A 22276-nucleotide genomic window follows, 5' to 3' on the forward strand; every position below is an offset into this window, starting at 1 on the left:
TACCACCCAAAGAAAGCCTGATTGGTGGTGGAAAAAAACAAGATATCGATTATTTCATTGTGATAATTAGTGATAAAGTTATTGGTGAATGAATGGGAGGTGAAAATTGCTCGGATGCATAAAGGTGAAAAAACACTAAAGGCTGAAGTGGTTAAGGCAAATTTGAAGTGAAAATAAACTTATGAGATAATGAATCGTATGTGTAGTACGGATAATATATAGAACATTAGTAGCAAATAAAGCTAGACTGCAGCAATGTATGGAACGAGAACTGCCAGATGAGCAAGCTGGTTATAGAGGAGGGAGGGGCACAATGGACCATATTGCCAACTTTCGCTGGATAATAGAGAAAGCAAGGGCATTCCAGAAGAATGTTGTCTTTTGCTTTATTGACTATTCAAAAGCTATTGACTGTGTATCTCATTTGACTTTTGAGAAATCTATATGCAAACCAAGAAGCAACAGCTAGAATGGAGTATGGAATAACTGGCTGGTTCAGAATTGGCAAGGGAGTGTGACAAGGTTGCATACTGTCTCCTTATTTATTGAACTTCTATGCTGAATATGCAATGCAGAAAGCTGGTTTGGATGAGTCATATGCTGGAATTAAAATAGCTGGCAATAATATTAACAATCTGAGATATGATACCAATCTGATGGCTGAAATTAAGGAAGGATGGATGTGCCCAATCATGAATTTCAAACAAGAAAGTGCCAAAGCTGGCCTACTGTTTAAAGGGAACCTAAACTGAGAGGGATATGGATGTTTCCTTTTAAACAATACCAGTTGCTTGTCAGTCATGCTGATCTCTATAGGTGCACACATGCGACTATAGTCGTTTGAAACAATCGTTCCCCGATTGTTTCAAACGACGATCGTTTAAAAAAAAGCAACCAACGATCATTAAGTCTAACGGCGGACGAGCTAGATCGTTAAAAACGAACGATCTAGCTTGGCGGATTTTTTCCAACGACGATCGTTTGCAAAAGTAGTACATCGTTGGAAACGGTCGTTCGTACTAGGCTTGACATGCGCATTTCGCTATTTCTCCATGGAACTTCTCATTTTTATACGCAAGCGCAATAGTTGCTTTACGTGATGTAACGTTCGTTCTAACGATCAGATGGTTACACACATTTAAAAACTAACTTTACTTAGGTCGTTCTTTCATCAATTAAAAGTTTGTTCGTCGTTCACAACGAACGATCGTTGTCGCATGTGTGTACGTAGCATATGGCTGCAGCAGTGGCTGAATCACACACCTGAAACAACTTGCAGCACCTGATCTGCATGCTTGTTGAGGGACTGTGGCTAAAAGTATAAGAGACACAGGATCCAGCAGGAGAGTCGGGCAACTGGTATTATTTTAAAAAGAAAAATCCATCTCCTTCTCAGTTTAGGTTCTCTTTAACATCAAGAAAACTAAAGTCATGTCATCTGCTCCAATAAACAATCTACAAATAGATGGAAAAAAGGAGAAGTTGTAACAGAATCTTTCTTAGACCAAAGATATCTGCAGATGGTGACGGCAGCCATGAGATTAAGAGACGCTTGTTAAGTGGGAGGAAAGCTATGGCAAATTTGGACAAGATACTAAAGGATAGAGATGTCACCTTACCAACAAAGATCAAGGATAGTTAAAGCTGTGATCTTCCCAGTAGTACCCTAGAGTATGGCTGTGATAGTTGGACTATAAATAAGGTCATGCGTAGAAAAATTTATGCTTTTGAATTGTGGGTTTGGAGAAAGTGACTGAGAGTTCCCTGGACTGCCAGAAGATCAAACCAGTCAATACTTATAGAAATAAGGTCAGAGTGTTCACTAGAAGGGCTGCTACTACTATTAAAACTTAAAGGGGCACTATGGCGAAAAATTGTAAAATTTTAAAATATGTGCAAACATAGACAAATAAGAAGTACGTTTTGTCCCAGAGTAGAATGAGCCATAAATTACTTTTCTCCTATGTTGCTGTCACTTACAGTAGGTAGTAGAAATCTGACATGAAGAGATCTAGTCCAAAACCTGTTGCTTCTGTCAGATTTCTATAACCTACTGTAAGTGTCAGCAACATGGGAGAAAAGTAATTTAGCGCTCAAAAAAAACATACTACTTGTTTGTTTGCACATATTTTACATTTTTTACAGTTCTTCGCCATAGTGCTCCTTTAAATACTTTGGACACGAAAAGGAAAAGGCGAGATCATTTGGAGAAATCCTTGATGCTTGGAAAAATTGAGAGCAAAAGCAGAAGAGGAAGCTATGAACATGCCTATGCAACAGCTGAAAGAAGCCTTGATTGACAGACATCTGGCATGCAGATGTACATCTGGTCACAAACAGTCTGAGTCGACTAAACGAATGAGGAAAGAGAGCAAATAAGAGTCTTAGATTTTTATTTTCCGTTATATAACTTTATAACATTGCATCATACTGTCACAACAGTTGCTGTTTAGAACTGACTCCGTCTTTTAACTGTACATCTTTTTTTTTTTTTTTTTAAATGCTTGAAAATGCTCGACAGAAACCGTTGCTTAAATACCACTTGTTGGCAATAGTTGAAATAGTTATTGGATAAGTGACGACCAATTTTCGGAACAGAAGAAGAAAGTTTTGTCTGTATACAAGCCTAGTTTTCCTTACGTCTGCAGATAGGTACAGTAAGCAGCTTTGTCTACTGCTTCTACAAGAATGACTGAGAAGGCCCTATACAAAGCAATTAACATCTGCTGAGCTGCACTATCTAGTGCACACATATGCAGCTTTGATTCCTATGCACTTTTGTCCCCAATCCAGGACTGACTATCTGTATCCACTAGCTGTATTACACGCTACAAAAGAGTATTAAAGGGCAACTGAAGAGAAAGGAATATGGAAGCTGCCATATTTATTTCCTTTTAAGCAATGCTAGTTGCCCGGCAGCCCTGCTGATCTTCTTTCTCCAATACTTTTAGTAATAGACCCTAAACAAGCATGCAGCAGAGTTTCTGACATTGTCAGATCTGACAAGATTAGCTGCACGCTTATTTCAGGCTTTATTCAGACACTGCTAAAGCCAAAAAGATCAGCAGGGCTGTCAGGCAACTGATATTATTTAAAAGGAAATAAATATGGCAGCCTCCATATCCCTCTCACTTCAGTTGCCCTTTAAATTGGCATGTTATATGTACATTCACCTGTACTTAAAGGGAAGATCCACGGAGAGAGATAAAAAATAAAAATACTAATCCACTTACCTGGGGCTTCCTCCAGCTCGTGGCAGGCAGGACGTGCCCTCGACGCCGCTCTGGAGGCTCCCGGTCTTCTCCGGTGGCTCACCTGACTTGGCCAGGCCGGCTTCCAGGTCGGGCTCTTGTGCGCTCCAACGTGCGTCTCACGCGGTCGCGTCGACTTCATCGGACGTCCTCCAGCCTGTACTGTGCAGGCGCAGTAGTTATGTGCCTGCGCAGTACAGTTCGTAGGACGTCTGACGTCAGCGTGACCGCGTGAGACGCACGTTGGAGCGCACAAGAGCCCGACCAGGAAGCCGGCTTGGCCAGGTTGGGTGCGCCCCTGGAGACCACCGGGAGCCTGCGGAGCGGCATCGAGGGCATGTCCTGCCTGCCACGGGCTGGAGGAAGCCCCAAGGTAAGTGGATTAGTATTTTTATTTTCCCTGAACCCTCCCTTTAAAATAGATCAGTTTCTTTTTTTATTTTAAGTGAATTTTGTAAGAGACCTTTTGCAAGTGATGGTCAATGAGACGCTAATAATTGCAAGTTAATTCAGGATTATGCAAATGGTGTATGCAAATGTACGCAGCTTGAAAATGAACCAATCGAATACAGCCAAGGCAGAATTAAACTGGTGCATTTTAAAGCTGTATAAATATGCAGATTCTGGCAACAACTTAGAATTATTTTTATAGCATTGACCATCCCTATATTTTGCATTCTACATGTATTTATTTATTTATTTATTCATTCAAGTATTTATATAGCGCCAACATATTACGCAGCGCTGTACAGATTTTATTGTCTTGTCACTAACTGTCCCTCAGAGGGGCTCACAATCTAGTCCCTACCATAGTCGTATGTCTATGTATGTATCGTGTAGTGTATTTATTGTAGACTAGGGCCAATTTAGGGGGAAGCCAATTAACTTATCTGTATGTTTTTGGAATGTGGGAGGAAACCGGAGTGACCGGAGGAAACCCACACAGACACTGGGAGAACATACAGACTCCTTGAAGATGTTGACCTGGCTGGGATTCAAACCGGGGACCCAGCATTGCAAGGCGAGAGCGCTAACCACTATGCCACAGTGCTGCCCCACATTGATAAAATATGAATGAAATGAGCATAACTGTGTGAATATATAATGATTTTCTAACTCGGTTGAATACCCTCCCCCCCCCCCTCCCCCCTTAACCACATCACCCCAAAGGCGTTTTTACCCTAACGGACAAGAGCGATTTTCACCTTTCAGTGCTCATCCCTTTCATTTGCCAATAGCTTAATCGCTACTAATCGCAATGAAATGATCTATATCTTGTTTTTTTCACCACCAATTAGGCTTTTTGGGGTTAATGATTGTTTTCAGTAATTACTTTCTTTTCTATGCATTTAAAGGGAAAAACAAGGAAAAAAATGAAAAAATACACTATTTCTCCAATTTAAACCCCTATAGTTTTAATATAACAACATTTATATAGCGCTTTTCTCCCTGGGGACTCAAAGCGCTGTGACCCTGCATTATGCCGTCTCAAAGGCTAGGGAAAAGAGGTGAGTTTTTAGCCTTTTTTTAAAGCTGTCCAGAGAGGGAGCCTCTCGTACTGATTGTGGAAGTGAGTTCCATAGAGAAGGGGCTGCATAGGAAAAGGCCTGAGCACCAAATGTTAAGTGTATCCTGGGAATAACCAGTTTCATCTTGTTGGCAGAGCGGAGGGTGCGTGGAGGGGCATAAAGTTCCAATAGATCCGCTATGTATTTGGGTCCCATGTGGTGTAGAGCCTTGAATGTCAGCAGGCAGATCTTAAAATTGATTCTCCATTTTACTGGTAACCAGTGAAGAGTTTGCAGTACTGGGGTGATGTGTGAGCTGCGGGGGGCATTGGCTAGGAGTCTGGCTGCAGCATTCTGTACTAGCTGTAAGGGGCGCAGAACCTTTTCTGTAGATCCGATGAACAGGGCGTTGCAGTAGTCTAGGCGGGAGGATACAAATGCATGAACCAGGGCAGGTAGGTAAACACTGCTACTGTACCTAAAACCCACACATTTTATCTGCCTATTTGTCCTGGTTATCACAAGATTTTAATTATGTCCCTAGTACAAAGTATGGTGACAATATAGTATTTGGAAATAAAGGTGTATTCTTTTTTTTGTGTGTTTTTTTTTTTTCACTATTTTCACGTGCACGTGCGCAGGAATGCATGCGGGGGAGCGTGCACGCGCACAGCGGCAGCAGCACTGTCTGACTTATAAAAACGTCCTGGAGCCATTAAAAGGCTCTAGCAGGACGTTTTTATAAGTCAGCTTGTCATTAAGTGATTAAGTTATTGTGTTTTTATTGTTTTTTACTTTTTTGCATATATTCTGAAATATACCTGTAAAATTAAACAGATCTTTAAATAGGTTTTTGTATCTTAAATCCTGACACTTTGTGCATTTATTTTCCAGACAATAAGGTGCACCTTGGTCAACTGCATCTGCCACGGTTTTAAACCTGGGAAAATAAACCCCCGGCACTGTGAGCAGTGCAGGCATGGATGGGTGGCACACGGTAAGTGATGTGTGACTAGAACACTGTTGATTGTTTAGATTTCCCCATTCCTATAGATTCTCAACCTTCTTTTGTTGTCTTGTGACCTAGCATTAAGCAAGCTACGGATCCCGCACTTCTATCCCTCCAGCCAAGTGGAGATTGTTCAGTCCAGCGTGGTCTTCGATATCAGTAGCCTTATGCTTTATGGCACTCAGGCCGTCCCCGTCCGTCTGAAAATTTTGCTTGATCGGCTTTTCAGTGTATTGAAGCAAGAGGAGGTCCTGCAAATACTGCATTCACTTGACTGGACACTACAGGACTACATCCGGGGTTATGTCCTTCAGGTACTATTACAGCGCTTGCATTAACTAAAGGAGCAGCCATCACATACAGAGTTCACTTGCCAATCGCACTGGAAGTGAAACTAGCTTCCTATTATGCTTTAATTTTTGTTTGTTTAATTCCCAACTTGTTTTCATATTATTTAAGAGAGCATATACAACCTACTTTGTAAACCTTAATATCCACTCCCTCTGCATCCCTAAAAACCACAGTAAAGGAGGCCACACACAATACAATTTTTTTTTTAAATATCTGTTCAATTCAAGAATAGCAATCCATTTTTCTGATTGATTGTAACAATTCAAAAAGCTGACCAATGTACCACACACCTTAGTTCATTTTTCTCCCAATCATGAATAAAATAATTGAAAGCTCAGAAAAAAATGATTGGAACTGTACATCAAGTTATTGACAATCCATCACACACCATACAATTCTTGATAAAGTTGGTCTGAAATTTCCAAGATTTCTAATTTCCAAAAAAAAAAAAAAAAAAAAAAAACCAAGAAAAGCTCCCAATTTTTTAGGACAAATGATCGAAATTATCAAATTGGTAAAAATTTGATCTTTTAATTGTATGGTGTGTGGCCACCTTAAGGCTGAATTTGAAGTTGCCCATCGACAACAATCTTAACACATTTAAGTAATATTACCTTCAGTATCCTTGCAAAGTATATTCACTAAGTTTACCCTTCTACTTCATAGAATTGGAAAGATTGTACAATCAGGATTGTTTTGTTGATGGGCACCTTTAGCTACTTGCTGCCTCTGTTTTCATCAGCCTCCCAGCATGCATCTGTGAGGCAAAATGGGTGGAGACCTAGTTAAGTGACTAGAATTTTTGGAGTGCACAGAAGGATTATGGTAGAAAGTAATGAATTGTCTTAGTTTTTACATTCTTAAAGGAGTCATCAGGGGTTTCAAATGAAAATAAGTGCTACTTACCCAGGGCTTCTTCCAGCCCCAAGCTCCCAGCATGTCTCTCGCTGCAGCTCTGCAGTGAGCCGTTTGCCGCCTCTCCCTCCCTGTCCCCGGCGATGACGTCAGTCTGACCTGGAGGAAGAAGCCCCGGGTAAGTAGCACTTATTTTCATTTGAAACCCCTGATGACTCCTTTAACGTGCGTACACACGCACTACGGCCACCAACGACGGGTCAGTCAGACCCTCCCGATGGGCGGACTTTAAGCCGACAGTAGCGCGTGGGTACGCGCTGGCGGCGGACTGACAAGGCTGTTTCTGAACGATCCGCTGAGCGGATCATTCAGAAACAGCCTTATCAGTCCGCTGACAGCGCGTACACACGCACTTCTATCGGCTGAACGTTCGCCCAGCGGGAGGGTCTGACGGACCCGTCGTTGGTGGCACATTTATCATGCAGTTCCTTTCAGAGTCTACTTCAGCATAGCCTCATGTTTCCTCCAACAACTAGGTCTAGTTTTTTGGGGAAGCTAGTAAGTATGTTTTATGATGTGTGATAAAGACCTGTGTAATGACTAGGAAAACATAACAAACACTGTGTAGTTATTGCTTTGGCCAAGATTCAAACATGGAATGATAATGCTGCAAGGCAAGCATGCTAACCACTTAGGATTTAGTCACATTAGTACATGTTTAGGTATTTAAAGGAAGACTGAAATGAGAAGGATGTGGAGGCTGACATATTGATTTCCTTTTAAACAATGCAAATTACCTGGCTGCCCTGCTGACCCTCTACCTCTAATACTTTTATCCATAGACCCTGAACAAGCATGCGGATCAGATGTTTCTTACTAAAGTGTGAGTGGATTAGCTGCATGCTTGTTTCAGGTGTGTGACTCAGACACTCCAGTAGCCAATGAAATCAGCAGGACTGCCAGGCAACTGGTATGGTTTTAAAGGAAAAGTAATATGACAGCCTCTGTATGCCTCTCAACTTAGATCTTCTTTAACTGTGAATTGATCCATTTGTTCATTGCAGTCAGATAAATTAGGGTGCACCTCTAGTCACATAAATGGGGTTGTATTCCATGCTGTCAGGCAGAAATCTAGCATCCTATTTTAGTATAAATTGTTTTAAGTACATTCTGAAATCTTAATGCAGATTGCTGTATAATTGTCCTCTTTCCTCCTAGCTTGACTGCATTCTTCTTCTAGCCGGTTCAGAGCACAGCTACTGTATATGGACACTTTATATACATGTCACCTGAAATGGTTGTTGGTGGCATTTTGAATAGGATGGTTGTACCGACATGCTGCCCCTGACTGAGCAGTGTGTTCTGTTCTGTGAAGAGGGGAGGACAGGCAAGCTGTGCTCTGCTATGGGAACTTCACACAAAGAGATGTTAGGCTAAAGTGTTCCATCTCGCTAGTTAGCTACAGAGGAGACCAGTGATGTTTGGGGGGGGGGGGGGGGGGAGTACCTTTACTCACCTGTACTCTCTAGATTTTCCTCATAAATCATTCTCGATAGTTTTGACTGAAAATTCAAAGTGTGTACAGAGCATGAGTCATGGGGAGTGCTTTTTTAGACTCTCTTCTTGGTGTTACCTCTTGTCTAAATAATTCCTCATCGCCTGGATGTGAATAGAGCTGTAGTAAGCGGCAGGCAAAGCACTTGAGGGAGAGAAGAAATGGAAATATCTAATTTTGTCCCCACTCTAAATGAGTGTGCACACTCCCAGTGATTGTCGCCGTCAGGGATCAGGACTTGATCCTTCAGATGCTGTACAGATGTCACTTTAGAGTGAAGCATACTGTCTCCATAGGTAAGCGACTACAAGGTGCATATATGGCTTTTGGTGGGAGCGGTAAGGGTGGGGGGGGGACCATGCACTTGAGGATCACTCTTTAAAGATTTGGAATTCCAGATGTTTAAATGAGCTAGGGGGACACCTGTACACACACTCGATTCTTGGGTGAGGTGACCACAGAAGGGTGCTCCAGCCAAGTTTAGTACAGCATGCATCTTTAGTTTAGCTTACTTGTATAGAGTGGTGGTCACTTTGAGTGGCACAAAATGTTATTTCAGATTGGTTATATTTATCTCAGATATGCTCTGCTTACCAAATGCTACCAGGTGGTGAAGGAACAGAGGTAGAAAAAACTGGGAAATAATCCATACACTTAAAAGGGACCTATTTATAAATGTTTCTGCAGAAATAACAGCTGCAGAAATCAGCTGCAGAAATCAGCTGATTACAATATTTATAAAAGTGAGTATTGGCAAAAACGAGCTATACTTTTCTAAGTGTTCTCCCATCTACCCTGCTCACCACTTTTGCAGATCATTATTAGCAATGACATTGCCTTTTATTAAAGTTTAGCAAATAGGGTTTGCCACTCTAGAGAACGCTGTTTGCAGTGTAATGTCCATACGCCTGGTAACCAGACAAAACCAAGTTGAGCTTCACTGGTTAAGCTCCCTGCAAGTAGCATATACTTCCTGCTACTTATTACAATTATGTTTTTATGCAAACCTCCATTATGGCCTTATATCATGACAAGGATCAATATTTAATGATCTGTATAATCTTGCGTTTTAGTGTTGGGATTAAAAATATGGAATCAATTATCTCCAAACCTCTACAGCATGAAAAAAATATGATGATACATTCTTCATCAACCTGGAAAGTCTGTCATGGACTGTGAAAAATCTCAGTAGGCTATCAAATACATGTCCTGTGATAAAATATTTATTGTAGTTATTGGGAAAAGTTAGACAAGGCCAGAGTTTGATATAACTCCAACACTCAAGTGTAATTACAGCTGTGCTTTGTGGACGCTGGCTATAGATCAATACGCCTTCATTTATTCTCTGATCTTTACATGCCTCAAAGATTATTAAACTTGCAATGGGGGGAAAATGGGACTTGACTTAAATGAGCAGCTCATCTAGAACTTAAATTACAAGTTTTCTATCTCCCTGAATAAACTGTTCAATTTAAAATTATTCATTAAACACAAATATGTAGCCCCTGTTTTTAGCTAAAGTGTTTTATGGGTTTTCATGACAATTAAAGAGTCAGTCAACTCAATGATAATATTTCAAGTTTATATAGATGTAGCATGTTTATTGATTATGCATTGAAATAAATAGAAAAATACTAGTATAGAGGTTTCCAACGTATAACAATTCAGCCCAGACACTAGAGTGATGCACATTTATTTGATGTACAGCACAATGTACTTTATTCCTCTGACAAAGTTATATTTTGGAGTGAAACATGCAAGGTTTAGCTGCGTCAGTACAGCACCTGCACATTGATGTTTCTTGCCCATTGGATTGTTGGGTTCTTAATTTATCTGATAATTACCCTGTTGGGGTCCTAATTTTATCTTACATTGGGCTCTATTCACAAAACTTCTCATAAGTGACTTATCACCTAATTGATAAAAAGAACCTTGTTCTGTAAGTTGTTCCTGATTAAATTCATTTCAGTATTACTTTTCTTACCTTAATTATGTTATATTTTTGCTCTTTGGAAGCTTAAAGATGTAACATAGCTAAGATGAAAACAGGTGAAAAAGCTTTGTGAATCCTGCCCATTATGCAGAGTGCAGTTGCAAAAAGTGATGATCTTTAGAAATGTCCATTAAAACATGGGGGTTACAAAAAAGTATATAATTTTTTTTCTGTAACAAGGTAAAGAGTAGTAGATTTGTTTTTAAACACTTATGACTGATGTCTCCAGGAAGAGGACATAAGGGAGTGTGGGTGGTTATTAATACCCCTTGGTGACAGAAAACAAGCAAAAGTTTAAAACCATGGCCCGTTTCTGAAAAAAAAAAAAAAGATAAACAACCTTTACAAAAGACACACATGCTATAAGGATGCAAAGACCTATGCAAAAACACTATTTTACCAAATATATAACATGTTACCCTTTTAAAAGATTAAACTTAGGAGCAGCATTATGTTATAAAGACCGATATGAGAAATTATGATGCTTTTAATCATAGTGTTAAACTTTATTTTTTCTTCTGGGGCTTGTTTGGATTTGCCCCGAGAATTCCCATTGGTTCAGACAGACCAATGAAAAGCCTCAACAGAAATTATTCACCTTACCTCCTCTTAAAAAGTGTCATTGGGAAAAGCATGTTGTGCAAGAGGACAAACACCACTTTTTACTCGCCATGCATGCAGGTGGGAAAATAACAACACTGCACGCAAGCAATCACACTGCACAGCTGTGGCAATTTTGTCATAAATAATCCAGTCTGCCTGCAGGCCATGTCATTTGATACCCAGTGATGAATAGGGAAGCATGTACCATAGAAGGTTGTGCACTGTTCCTCAGTCATTTAATGAAATCCACATTATGTACAGAGTGCCATGGTAGTCTGCAGTTCTCTGCACATTGCAGACCAGACAGCGTGCAACCTGGTGGTCACAGTCAGAAATGTGTAGGCAGCCTTTAGAGATTATCTATAATTGTCACTATCTACTGGACCTGTCCCTAGAAACGGTTTATCACCATCGATCTGTTACTGGAATCTACATGCCATTATTTTCCTGTTCCCAGAAACTACCTGTCACTGTTTGTCACCTGAGTCTACCTATCCCTTTATGCCTCTTCATTTCCGCCTCTCAGTAGAAGCTATTTAACTTTTTCTTTCTTTTGCTTTTGAGATATGAGACATGAGAAAACATTGATTTTTCTACCCACTTCCCCATCCCCACCCAACTACATTTTTATGCCCCCAAGCAGGAAAAGACTTCTAGGGAGAACTCTGGTTTCTGTCTGATATTATTGGCTAAGAGCTTGTTACAGTCACCCGACATAGATCTTAATGAAGCCACCATAGCAGTGTAATTGTAGTTTTCATATCTAATTTACAGTATATGCTATAATACTGTATTTTGTAATCCTTCAAAGTGTGCAGGCATACCGGTAATTATTTCATCCTTTGTCTTTTATTTTTTACATTGTGGCAATTACCAAAATTAAACATTGAAATGTACTTAAAAGCAATATAAAAAACTATCATTTTCAATGCCTTTTGATGTACCGTATTTATATTTGACTGTAGCAAGAATTTGTGATGCCATTCACCATCTTTAGACTGAGTTATCGTATCCTGATTTTGAATTGCACTAAAATATAAGTTCTCAATTGTTTTCATTAATATGTGTTGCAGGATGCATCAGGAAAGGTCCTAGATCACTGGACCATCATGACGATTGAAGAAGAATTGGCCACATTGCAACAGTTCCTTCGTTTTGGGGAAACAAAGTCTATTGTAGAACTTATGGCAATACATGAAAAAGAGGGCTACACTGTGCTTGTTCCTCCAGCAAGATCAAATTCAGACATCAGAACATTTATTGAGTCCAGTGCCCCCAGGAGCAGTCCTATTGTACCACCTGCACTGGAGAAGGTATCTCCATCTTCCATACATCCTTTTGAGAATATGATCAATAACATGGCCTTTACACTACCATTTCAGTTCTTCAGCCCTCTGCCTCCACCACTCATTGGCTCACCACCTGAGAGGCCTCTAACAGAAAGAAGTCAAGACCGAGGAAATGAAAGCAAACAAGATACCCATATATCATTCTCTGAGAGTAGCTTCTTGACTACCAGTTCTGCATCATTTCATTTTGAAAATGAGTCCAACATAAGTGCTCATGATATCATCACCAAAGCAGAAGATGACAGCCCATTAAGTGATTCCAGCTCACACAACACTGTTTCAAACTATGAGCTGGCTTCACTTTCTCCTGACAGTAAACTAAAGGGTGGTGATCGAAATGGCTCAGGTCCTAGAAAGGGACGTGTCTTTTGCACCGCTTGCGAAAAGACTTTTTATGACAAAGGAACATTAAAAATTCACTACAATGCTGTCCACCTAAAGATAAAGCACAGGTGTACAATTGAGGGGTGCAACATGGTATTCAGCTCGTTGAGAAGCAGGAACCGTCATAGTTCTAACCCTAACCCTCGACTTCACATGCCAATGAACCGAAACAATCGAGACAAAGATCTAAGGAATGGACTAATGATCTCTGTGTCTGAAGATCACAAAAGGATGGGACTGAAAAGTCCTTCCATAGACAGGTCAGCTAACTATGTAAATCCTGGTTCTGAATTAAAGGTACCTTCTGGTCTGCCTAATGTTGGACAGTCTTGTGTTCTCATTCCAAACTTGAAAACTGTTCAGCCAGTTTTACCTTTCTACCGAAGCCCAGTAACTCCAGCTGAGATGGCCAATACTCCTGGCATGCTTCCTTCCCTCCCAATCATTTCATCGTCTGTCGATGATAAGCTGACATCTTTAGACTTGTCCTTAGACACTGCACCTAAAAAGAAGTCTAGAAAATCTAGCATGCCAATCAAGATCCAGAAAGACACTGTAGATACACCAACGGAAAACACTGAAAATGTTAGTTGTGAAGAGGAACTTTCATCACATAGGGATGATGAACAGTTGTTCGATAACTGTGATGATGATGATCTGGAATCTCCAACACAGAATCCAGGTGGAAAAGAGAGGGATCATGTGCACTCTTCAGTTTCATTCCATCATCATAACGGAGGGGAACAAAATTCTCACTCTGTTATGGATAAAAGTTATGACAATATGTCTTCTGACTCTGAAAATGAATTTCATCCTTTCAAACATGAGCCGGCACTGAAAGTGGATTCCAGTGAAAATAAATATGAACGTTCAAACCACTTTAATGTTGTCAAGCAGCTGGCTGACCCCTCCCTGTATAATAAAGAACAGCCAAAACACGCAGATTCTGAGGACAGTATTGAATTTCGGTCTTACCCTTTGAATGGAGGCATTTTCAGTGCTATGACTAACAAGGGCCCAGGCTTAGATGATTCTGCAGACCTAGAACGTGTTGATCTGCACTTTGAAACTCCTAAGGAAGAAAAACGCTTTCACTGTGAGATTTGTAAAAAAGCATTTAAAAACCCATACAGTGTTAAGATGCATTACAAAAATGTGCACCCTAAAGAAATGCATTTATGTACAATTGATGGATGCAATGCCGCTTTTCCATCTCGAAGGAGCAGAGACAGGTAAAAGTTTAACAAATCACTTTTATGTATTGTTTTTATCATTTGCCATTGCAATTAAAGGACAACTGAAGTGAGAAGAATATGTAGGCTGCCATATTTAGCTTTTAACAATACCAGTTGCCTGATAGCCCTGCTGATCTATTTTACTGCAGGTAGTGTCTGAATAAATCCAGAAACAAACATGCAGCTAATCTTGTCAAATCTGAACATAATGTCAAAAACACCTGATCCTATGCTTGTTCGGGGTCTATGGCTAAAAGTATTAGAGACAGAGGATCATCAGGATAGCCAGGCAACTGGTATTACTTAAAAGAAAATAATTATGGCAGCCTCTTGCTTCAGTTGTCTTTTAAGGAACATATGGGCTTCACTGACACGTTAAAAAGGAAATACCAATTCATTTTTGGAGAATCAAAACTTTTTTTGAAATGTTTACATCATCCCTATCAGGGCCGGTTCTAGACTTTTTTTTTACTGGCTGAGGCAAACTTGTGTTATGCACCCCCCGCCGTGATTTGGAATGATCGCACAGCACCTGGCAATTTCCTCTGCTTCATTTAATGTTCTCACATGACATGCTGCAGCTCAACACAATAGCACACTGGCTGGCTGTGAGTCTGTGACAAACAAACTGCTCACCCTCGGCCACTCCATTCCTCCTCAGGACAGCAGTACCACCTCCTCCCTTCTGCTGTGCAAGTCAAATGAAGCACTGCTGCTCACCTGCCTCCCCCTCCTCACTCACTGTCAGACTCCTCACACAGCACAACAAGCTGCTTTTTCCCATTGATTACCTCTTCTCCTCACTCTCCTCTCACTTCTCCTTCTACTCTGACTGCATGCTGTTAGTGTAAACACAGTACAGACCTGGAATCTCTGCACTTGATGCAAATGTTTCGCCTTGCTTCATGAGAGAAGTGTAGAAGTGCAAGTATTTCAGAGTTGTCTTTTCCCTAGGAAGATCTTTAGATTACCTACACTGGAAAAGGAAATTTGGGCGCAGGGTGAAGCCGAAAAACTGCTCACCCTGCTGTGGCAAATCTCCCGGCGATGTTAATTACTATTCCCCTTCCATAGTACTCTACAGTGGGGGTAACATGCAATTCGGCTTCCAGCTATTGCTTGCAGCTGAATTGCACTGTTTTTATTGCAATCTGGGCTCTGTCTGTTGTCCATGCCCAATTTACTCACCTAGCGCCGCTATAGCTGTATTCACACTACGGCCTATGGCGGCGCCCAAATGTCCTTGACGCACGGCGCCCTTTTTACCCGACTCATTCTAACTACCTAGAAAAGTTTAGAGCTGTTACTAAGCAACATAACATTACAGGCAGCATGGTGGCCTAGTGGGTAGCGCTCTCGCCTTGCAATGCTGGGTTCCCGGTTCGAATCCCAGCCAGGTCAACATCTGCAAGGAGTTTGTATGTTCTTCCCGTGTCTGTGTGGGTTTCCTCCCAAAAACTCTGGTTTCCTCCCACATCTCAAAAACATACAGATAAGTTAATTGGCTTCCCCCTAAATTGGCCCTAGACTATGATACATACACTACATGATACATACATAGACTTAGGACTATTGTAGGGATTAGATTGTGAACTTCTCAGAGGGACAGTTAAGTGACAAGACAATATAAACTCTGTACAGAGCTGCGGAAGATGTCAGCGCTATATAAGTACTAAATAATAATAATAATAATCCCTCAGCCTTTTCAAAGGCTAAATGGAACAGGATGCATTCAAGAGCCTTATTGATGCTGAAGCTATTCTTACAAAGTGGTGCAAGCCATCATATATTATAATATATAGCATTATTAAGTCTGTTTAACTTCTCCCTTTTTATGCAGTTCTGCATCATTAATGGTGCAGAGTTATTTGAAAATGAAACATTGCACTAACCCTGAAACATTGTGTTTGCCTTGACTGCCCTCCATTAATGGGCCAGTAAAACCACACAATGTTGACTTTGTCGCTTTGTCAACATAGCTTATCCTGAGACTTCCAAGCATGTCCAGTGGGGATTTCATAAGCGAGCCAACAAAACTGATTTGGGTCGGTGTATATATACAGTATATCTTAAGCTGTTTTGTTGTAATTACCTGTTTTTAATAACAAATTAGCTAGAGCTGTTGCCATTTTCTCAATGTCATTTCAATTAAGCTATTTTGCAAAAAAAAAAATTGGCCACCATCATCTAGGTAATATGAGATCATAGTCTGGGTTTTTGAGAGGTGTGTGAATTAGTGGTTGTGTAATTGCAGTTGCATCTTCCAAGTTTTTTTTTGTTTGTTTGTTTTTCTCTTTAATACGTTTCTGACTTTGGATGTGTGAGGCTGCAAAACACACAACTGCTAACTTTCTTTTCAGAAACCTCACATATATTTTAATATGGCCTAGTGAAGGCCTGTATTGTTTTAGCTCAAAAGTGGACAGTTTTTCTATAGACTTAATAAACCTAGTCCAAGTTTGCTAGATCACTTGTGATATTGGCACTGGAAAAGACTGGCAGATATCTGGAGTTGCCTTAGTAAATCAAGCCCATTGTGTACTTAAAATAATAAAAACTGATGGTAGGCACTAGGAGTCCTCTTCAAAGGTTGTCTTTACCTCCAGATGTGGAAGTCCACTCACATAACTACCACCACAGCCTTACCACAAGTTTTATTTTCTCAAGTACATTTCAAGTATACCCTCACATTCCAAAATATTTTTCTTGTACAGGTCCTTCATTAAGCTGTACATTGGAAATAAATAGTTTGGTGTGTGTGACTATATAATTCTATTTGATTATTGTTTCACTAATGGGAGTAAAACCACCAGCAGCACCACTGTAGTAATATACATTTATTGGTGCAAAAGATAAAACATACTGTAAACTATTTCCACAGGGGTGTCGGTGGTTTTCATTGCGAGTCTGTAGGACAGCAGAGCTTCTCTAACTTTAGCCCATGCATCTCCCATTGAGCAAGCGAGCGCCTATCCAAACAGGACATACTGCTGCTGGAATACATACTCATGTGCACATAAGGACTTGGGATTCACTGCTTCTGCAACAAGACCTTGTTGCAGGATCATCTTGCTAATCTTTATGAAGTATCAGTGAGTGGAACTAGAGGAAATGGCAGAATGTCTTCTTTGTGCTCCACAGTGATCACTTAGAGGGTTGCCTGTTGGGTTGGATAAAATCTGAAGCATGTAAGGAACTTTTAAAGGCGCTATAGAATGAAAACCTGGGACCGATCATTTCATGCTTTGAGGATGTGCATTTTACTTACATCACTACTTAGTCACTGATTTGGAATAAGCATGCAGCCAACCTTTTCAGAGACAGGAAGAAGTCCTTGTTTGTGAGAGATTGCATATTATGCTAGGCATACACTATACAGTTTTTGTAGATTAGGTAAAAAATCAATGTCTTCCACATATTGTTAATCTGTTCTACCACTTAGCACCAGTGGGTATTGAGCTTTTTATACAAGTACAAGGACTGTCCCCTGCAGGGATCCCTAAGTTGACATTCCGGGGGCAAGTTCTGTACAGACACGTCAACATTAATCAGGAAAAATTAAGCATGATCAAGATTTGATTGATATTTTTAGGTTGGTAGAATATGAAGGGTATGTGCCTGGGCAGATTCCTATAGTATAAGCTGTGAACTCAGGTGAAGAGGGGTCCACTCCTGGAACAATGCAGTCTGTATATACTTCCTGTGTTTGTCAGGAACTTTACCTATGATTCAATGTGACCCAGTTGAGGCCTGCTCTCCCTTACAACAGTAATTTGGATAGCTTGTTTGGGTAGGCCGTTAGTTGTGGAAATTGTACAAATATTGTATAAACAGATCATGAGAGGTTAGGCCAGCCTTGAGCCTCGTACACGCAAGACGAAACTTGGCCAAGGTGGCTGATCAGGGCCATCACAAACAATAATATAGCATGTGAGCAGGTGTACCACAAGGTCACCTAAAGAGAAACTTTAAACAAACATTGATCTAATCAGTAGACGATGCCCCCTTTCCCACGAGAAATGTACCTTTTCTTGAATAGATCATCAGGGGCTGATATTGTGCTAAAACACCTCCCACTGTGTGATGTCAAGACCATGGTCCTGACAGTTTTCTGTCTGTGAACCTCATTGCATTGTGGGAAATATCAGCTTTTCCAACTGTCAAGCAAGCAGTATCTCCCTCGTCCTAAAACCCCCAGTAACGAACATTCCGTACAGATCACCTAGCAGATCTAAAGAGGTCACCACCAGTGATAATTTTCAGAATGTAAATCAGGGAGAGGAAATATTTTACAATGGGCTAATACTGACTAAAAAATTACTAAGTGAATATTGTAAAAAATTGGCAATTTTATTCAGTAGGCTATTTTCACTACAGTTCCTCATCCCTCTTTTAACACAGGTGAGCAAACATACCATTATCCCGCTTACCCTGTTTGCCGGAAGCCACTCCCTCATGTACTGCGCCGCTGTCCCTTTACCATAGAAAGTATACTGAAATGGATTGTTCATATAGTGCTCATTCCCAGCAGTGTCATCAGAGGACCTGCTAAGGCCCACCTTCAGCCACTGTTTTATTGTTGCTATAGAAGTAATGTTCACATTTTGCTCCTGAAGTCCAGTACATTTATGAATGGCAATTTTTTTTTTCAAAGGCAGAAATTTTAACAAGGTATGGATGTAATGCAAAAGTTCATTAGGCCATACTTTCAGAGCCGGGATAAGGTCCTCCAGCACCCAGGGCTAATGGTATATACACACGGGTTACATCTGTCGCCGCAACCACGTGGCACGCGCGTGTTGCGGCGTCAGGTCCCCCGTGTGTACAAGCACGCGCCACGAACCGTCGCTAGTAAGAGCTGTCGCCAGCCAATCGCCGGCATCAGCTTCGTCGCAACTGTCGCTAGTCCGCCACGCGTACCGCGTGTGTATGCGGACTAGCAACAACAACCCATAGCCGGAGCACAGAGTTTCCGGCGGGGGGGGGAGGAACCTTCGGCGACAGCTTCCACCGCATCTCTGTGCGCCGTGTGTACAGCTGCTGCACAGAGGGACCTGGCGACGAAGTGTCGCCGAGCTGTCGCGCACACGTCCCCGATCTGCCAGCAACCAGCTACAACGGTCCCCCATGTGTATTTAGCTTTAGACACCAAAGTGCGCTTGATCCCACCCACCCCAGCTGTCACACACGATTGCTATTAGATATAGAGGCGCCCCAGGACCCCCAACCCCTTAATCTCTAAATATCTGGCTAGCAGTCAATGCCATGTATCCCCTTTTTGTATTTCTCTATGATTCCAACACAATAGGGGAATGATAGCTGAGTGAGTTGTGTTCCTACACTGCGCCCTGAGGCTGGAGCCTATCTCGCCTTGGCCCGACCCTACATAATTTGCACACCCACTTCTACGTAGATAATTTCTTTTGGATATAGTAGTGAAGCAAGGTCTGACTCCTCCACTGCCCAGTTTCACTCTTGTGGTTGTTGAGTTGCTGGTTTCTAATACTGAAAGCCAGAGTATGCACAAGTTGTGGTTGTAAAGCCTTGTACAATTGCTAGATGATTCTAAGCCTAGACTGCTGGTCAGACCACCTGTACTCTCCCTCGATTTGTCAGCAAGCAATGTTCCTTGCAGATTGTCCTGGCAGAGGACAGGCTGAGTGCATTGTTCTCCTGCCCGCTCTGTGCTTCCCTGTCTTGTGCCATACCGTCAGACCTCCGATCCATATGTTTCTGTTGTAGGCACTTTTTATAGACCTGAGGAAGCTGGCCAGTACCCGTGAAACGCATTGTCTTTGTTGTGCCTCATTAAAATTTCTTCTATGTGGTTTGTTAATTGATGGCTGTAAGATATAATTACTCCTATACTATACGATTTAAAGTTAAGAGATATTCTGGGCTCTCCTACACATTTTTTTAGACACATTTAGTGCCAGTTATCTTGCTATGTACATAAGTGACAGGTTTTTTTACAACTGCATAGGACCGAAAATATGACTTTGGTTGAGGGAACCAGGAACAGGAAGCTGCTAGCTGGAGAGTGTTTGGCATATGCATAACATTGCAGGTTCTGCAATTGCTAAGGAGCTTGACTCCTCTACCTAAGCAAGGATTTTACTCTTTCTAAACATGCTTTGCGTAGTGTTACTTAAAACAAATTTAGTAGACATTTATGTAGCACAGCTGACTTGCTTAGACTCACTGAATGTAGTTCATGATATTTCACAATTATTTTTTAATAGCATTCCTCATGAGAACACTACTCTGAACTATAGAAATCAGAAGTTAGGATTGTATACCTGCCTTTTTAATGCTACTAGCCAGCTTTTCAGATTTCCCTGCTCCATTACTTCTACTGTCCTCAGAAACATTTCAGAGCACAGACTGCTTTGAGCATCAATTCAACAGTGCTATATAATTTTAGTGCTAAAATACTGATGCCAAAGGTTAAAGTAGAATTTCATAAAATGTCTCTGGATTGGGAGTTAAATAGGAATAACCTTTCATAATTGAGAACTATCATTGTTTTTGTCCTTCAGCTATTATCAGCAGCAGAACGTTTACATATTTTAGAGACTTACTTTAGTCAGCATTCTAATGGTATATACACGTCTTCAAATGTCGGGACTTGATCTCTCGAGTGAGTGTGGGCCCTGATGCTGTACAGATGTATTGCTAGCCTTCATGTTTGTAATGCGTATGTTGCTATGGAGGGGGCATAGGCACCAATGCGTGGTGCATATCGAACACCTCTTGGCTGACCGATCTAAAAATGACAGCTGAATAAATACAGAGGCAGCAAAAACAAAGGTTAAAGTTACTCTACACTCATAATTATCTATCTATTGATATACTGAGAACACCTATAATTCCTGTGTATTAAGCGCACTTGGTTATAAGTTCATTCCATTTTTAAAATATAGTAAAAACAGTAATTATTTAGTATTTTTATAATGCTGACATCTTGCGCAGTACATAGTATTGTCGCTAACTGACCCTCAGAGGGGCTCCCAATCTAATTTATACCATAGTCATAAGTTCACCATAGTCTAGGGCCAATATGGCGGAAGCCAATTAACTTATCTCTATGTTTTTGGGATGTGGAAGGATACCAGAGTGCCCAGAGGAAACCCACACAGACAAGATGAGAACATACTCTACAAACTCTATGTAGGTAGTCATTTTGCATTTTGATCAATGCCTAAGTACAATTCAAAAAATTAGTACACTAATGCTATAAAGGCTCACACCCATTTTCACATTGATGCTGTTTAAAGGATGGTGGCCTATTGACCTGTATTTGAATATGTTTCCGAGCATAGCTTTTGTCATCCTTCTGATCTCAACCTGCAATCAGCTTGATATCTTAGCTATACTATTGTATGTAAAATGGTGGTCATAAGTTCCTACACGCTAGCCTTCATTTGTCAGCTTTGGGTGGAGCAGACCCTTATCTTCTCACCTTAAAGTGGATCCGAGATGAAAAACTATAGTTACAGACTAACCAGCAAGCTCATGGTGAACCAGAACTCATTGGAGTGTGTAAGGGGCTACAATGGTCCTAAAAGCCCCCTTACTAAAATGCTAAGAAAAACAAGTTTGCTTTCTTAAAACAGAAAGAATTTGCGATAATTCAGGTTGGAGTGAGCTTGAGATGTCTCCCAGGCACCACTGCTGAATATATGCAAATTATCCATTGTTACCCTTAGAAGCTAAACACACCTCCAGGACCGCTGGAATGCAATGATGTGTCAGCTTGTTAATTTGTACATAGCCATAATAATCCATAATCCAACATGCATACAGACTGTTTCGGATTGTTTGATCCTCATCAGTGCATGGCATGGATTAATTTGGCTCTATGCAGTAGGGCTTGTAACACCGAGAGGTACAGACTAACCAGCAAGCTCATGGTGACCCAGAACTCATTGGAGTGTGTAAGGGGCTACAATGGTACCTTACTAAAATGCTAAGAAAAACAAAAGTTTGCTTTTTTGAGACTTCTCAAGCTCACTCCAACCTGAATTATCACAAATACTTTCTGTTTTAAGAAAGCAAACTTTTCTTTTTCTTAGCATTTTAGTAAAGGGGCTTTTAGGACCATTGTAGTCCCTTACACACTCCAATGAGTTCTGGTTCTCCATGAGCTTGCTGGTTAGTCTGTAACTATTACAAGTAACTTG

The 22276-nt window shown here is 40.9% G+C and overlaps 1 protein-coding gene across 13 annotated transcripts in view; it reads left to right on the plus strand.

Moving 5' to 3' along the window:
- Positions 1 to 22276, plus strand: part of BNC1 (basonuclin zinc finger protein 1) — a 218490-nt gene that overhangs the window by 185146 nt on the left and 11068 nt on the right. For all 13 annotated transcript variants that reach the window (XM_068275345.1, XM_068275346.1, XM_068275347.1 and 10 more), the window contains 3 exons: positions 5654 to 5756; positions 5847 to 6082; positions 12199 to 14090. In XM_068275345.1, the coding sequence (XP_068131446.1) occupies positions 5654 to 5756; positions 5847 to 6082; positions 12199 to 14090 (2231 nt within the window). The remainder of the gene's footprint in view (positions 1 to 5653; positions 5757 to 5846; positions 6083 to 12198; positions 14091 to 22276) is intronic.

The sequence above is a fragment of the Hyperolius riggenbachi genome, chromosome 3 (assembly GCF_040937935.1).
Source record: "Hyperolius riggenbachi isolate aHypRig1 chromosome 3, aHypRig1.pri, whole genome shotgun sequence".
Taxonomy (NCBI): Eukaryota; Metazoa; Chordata; class Amphibia; order Anura; family Hyperoliidae; genus Hyperolius; species Hyperolius riggenbachi.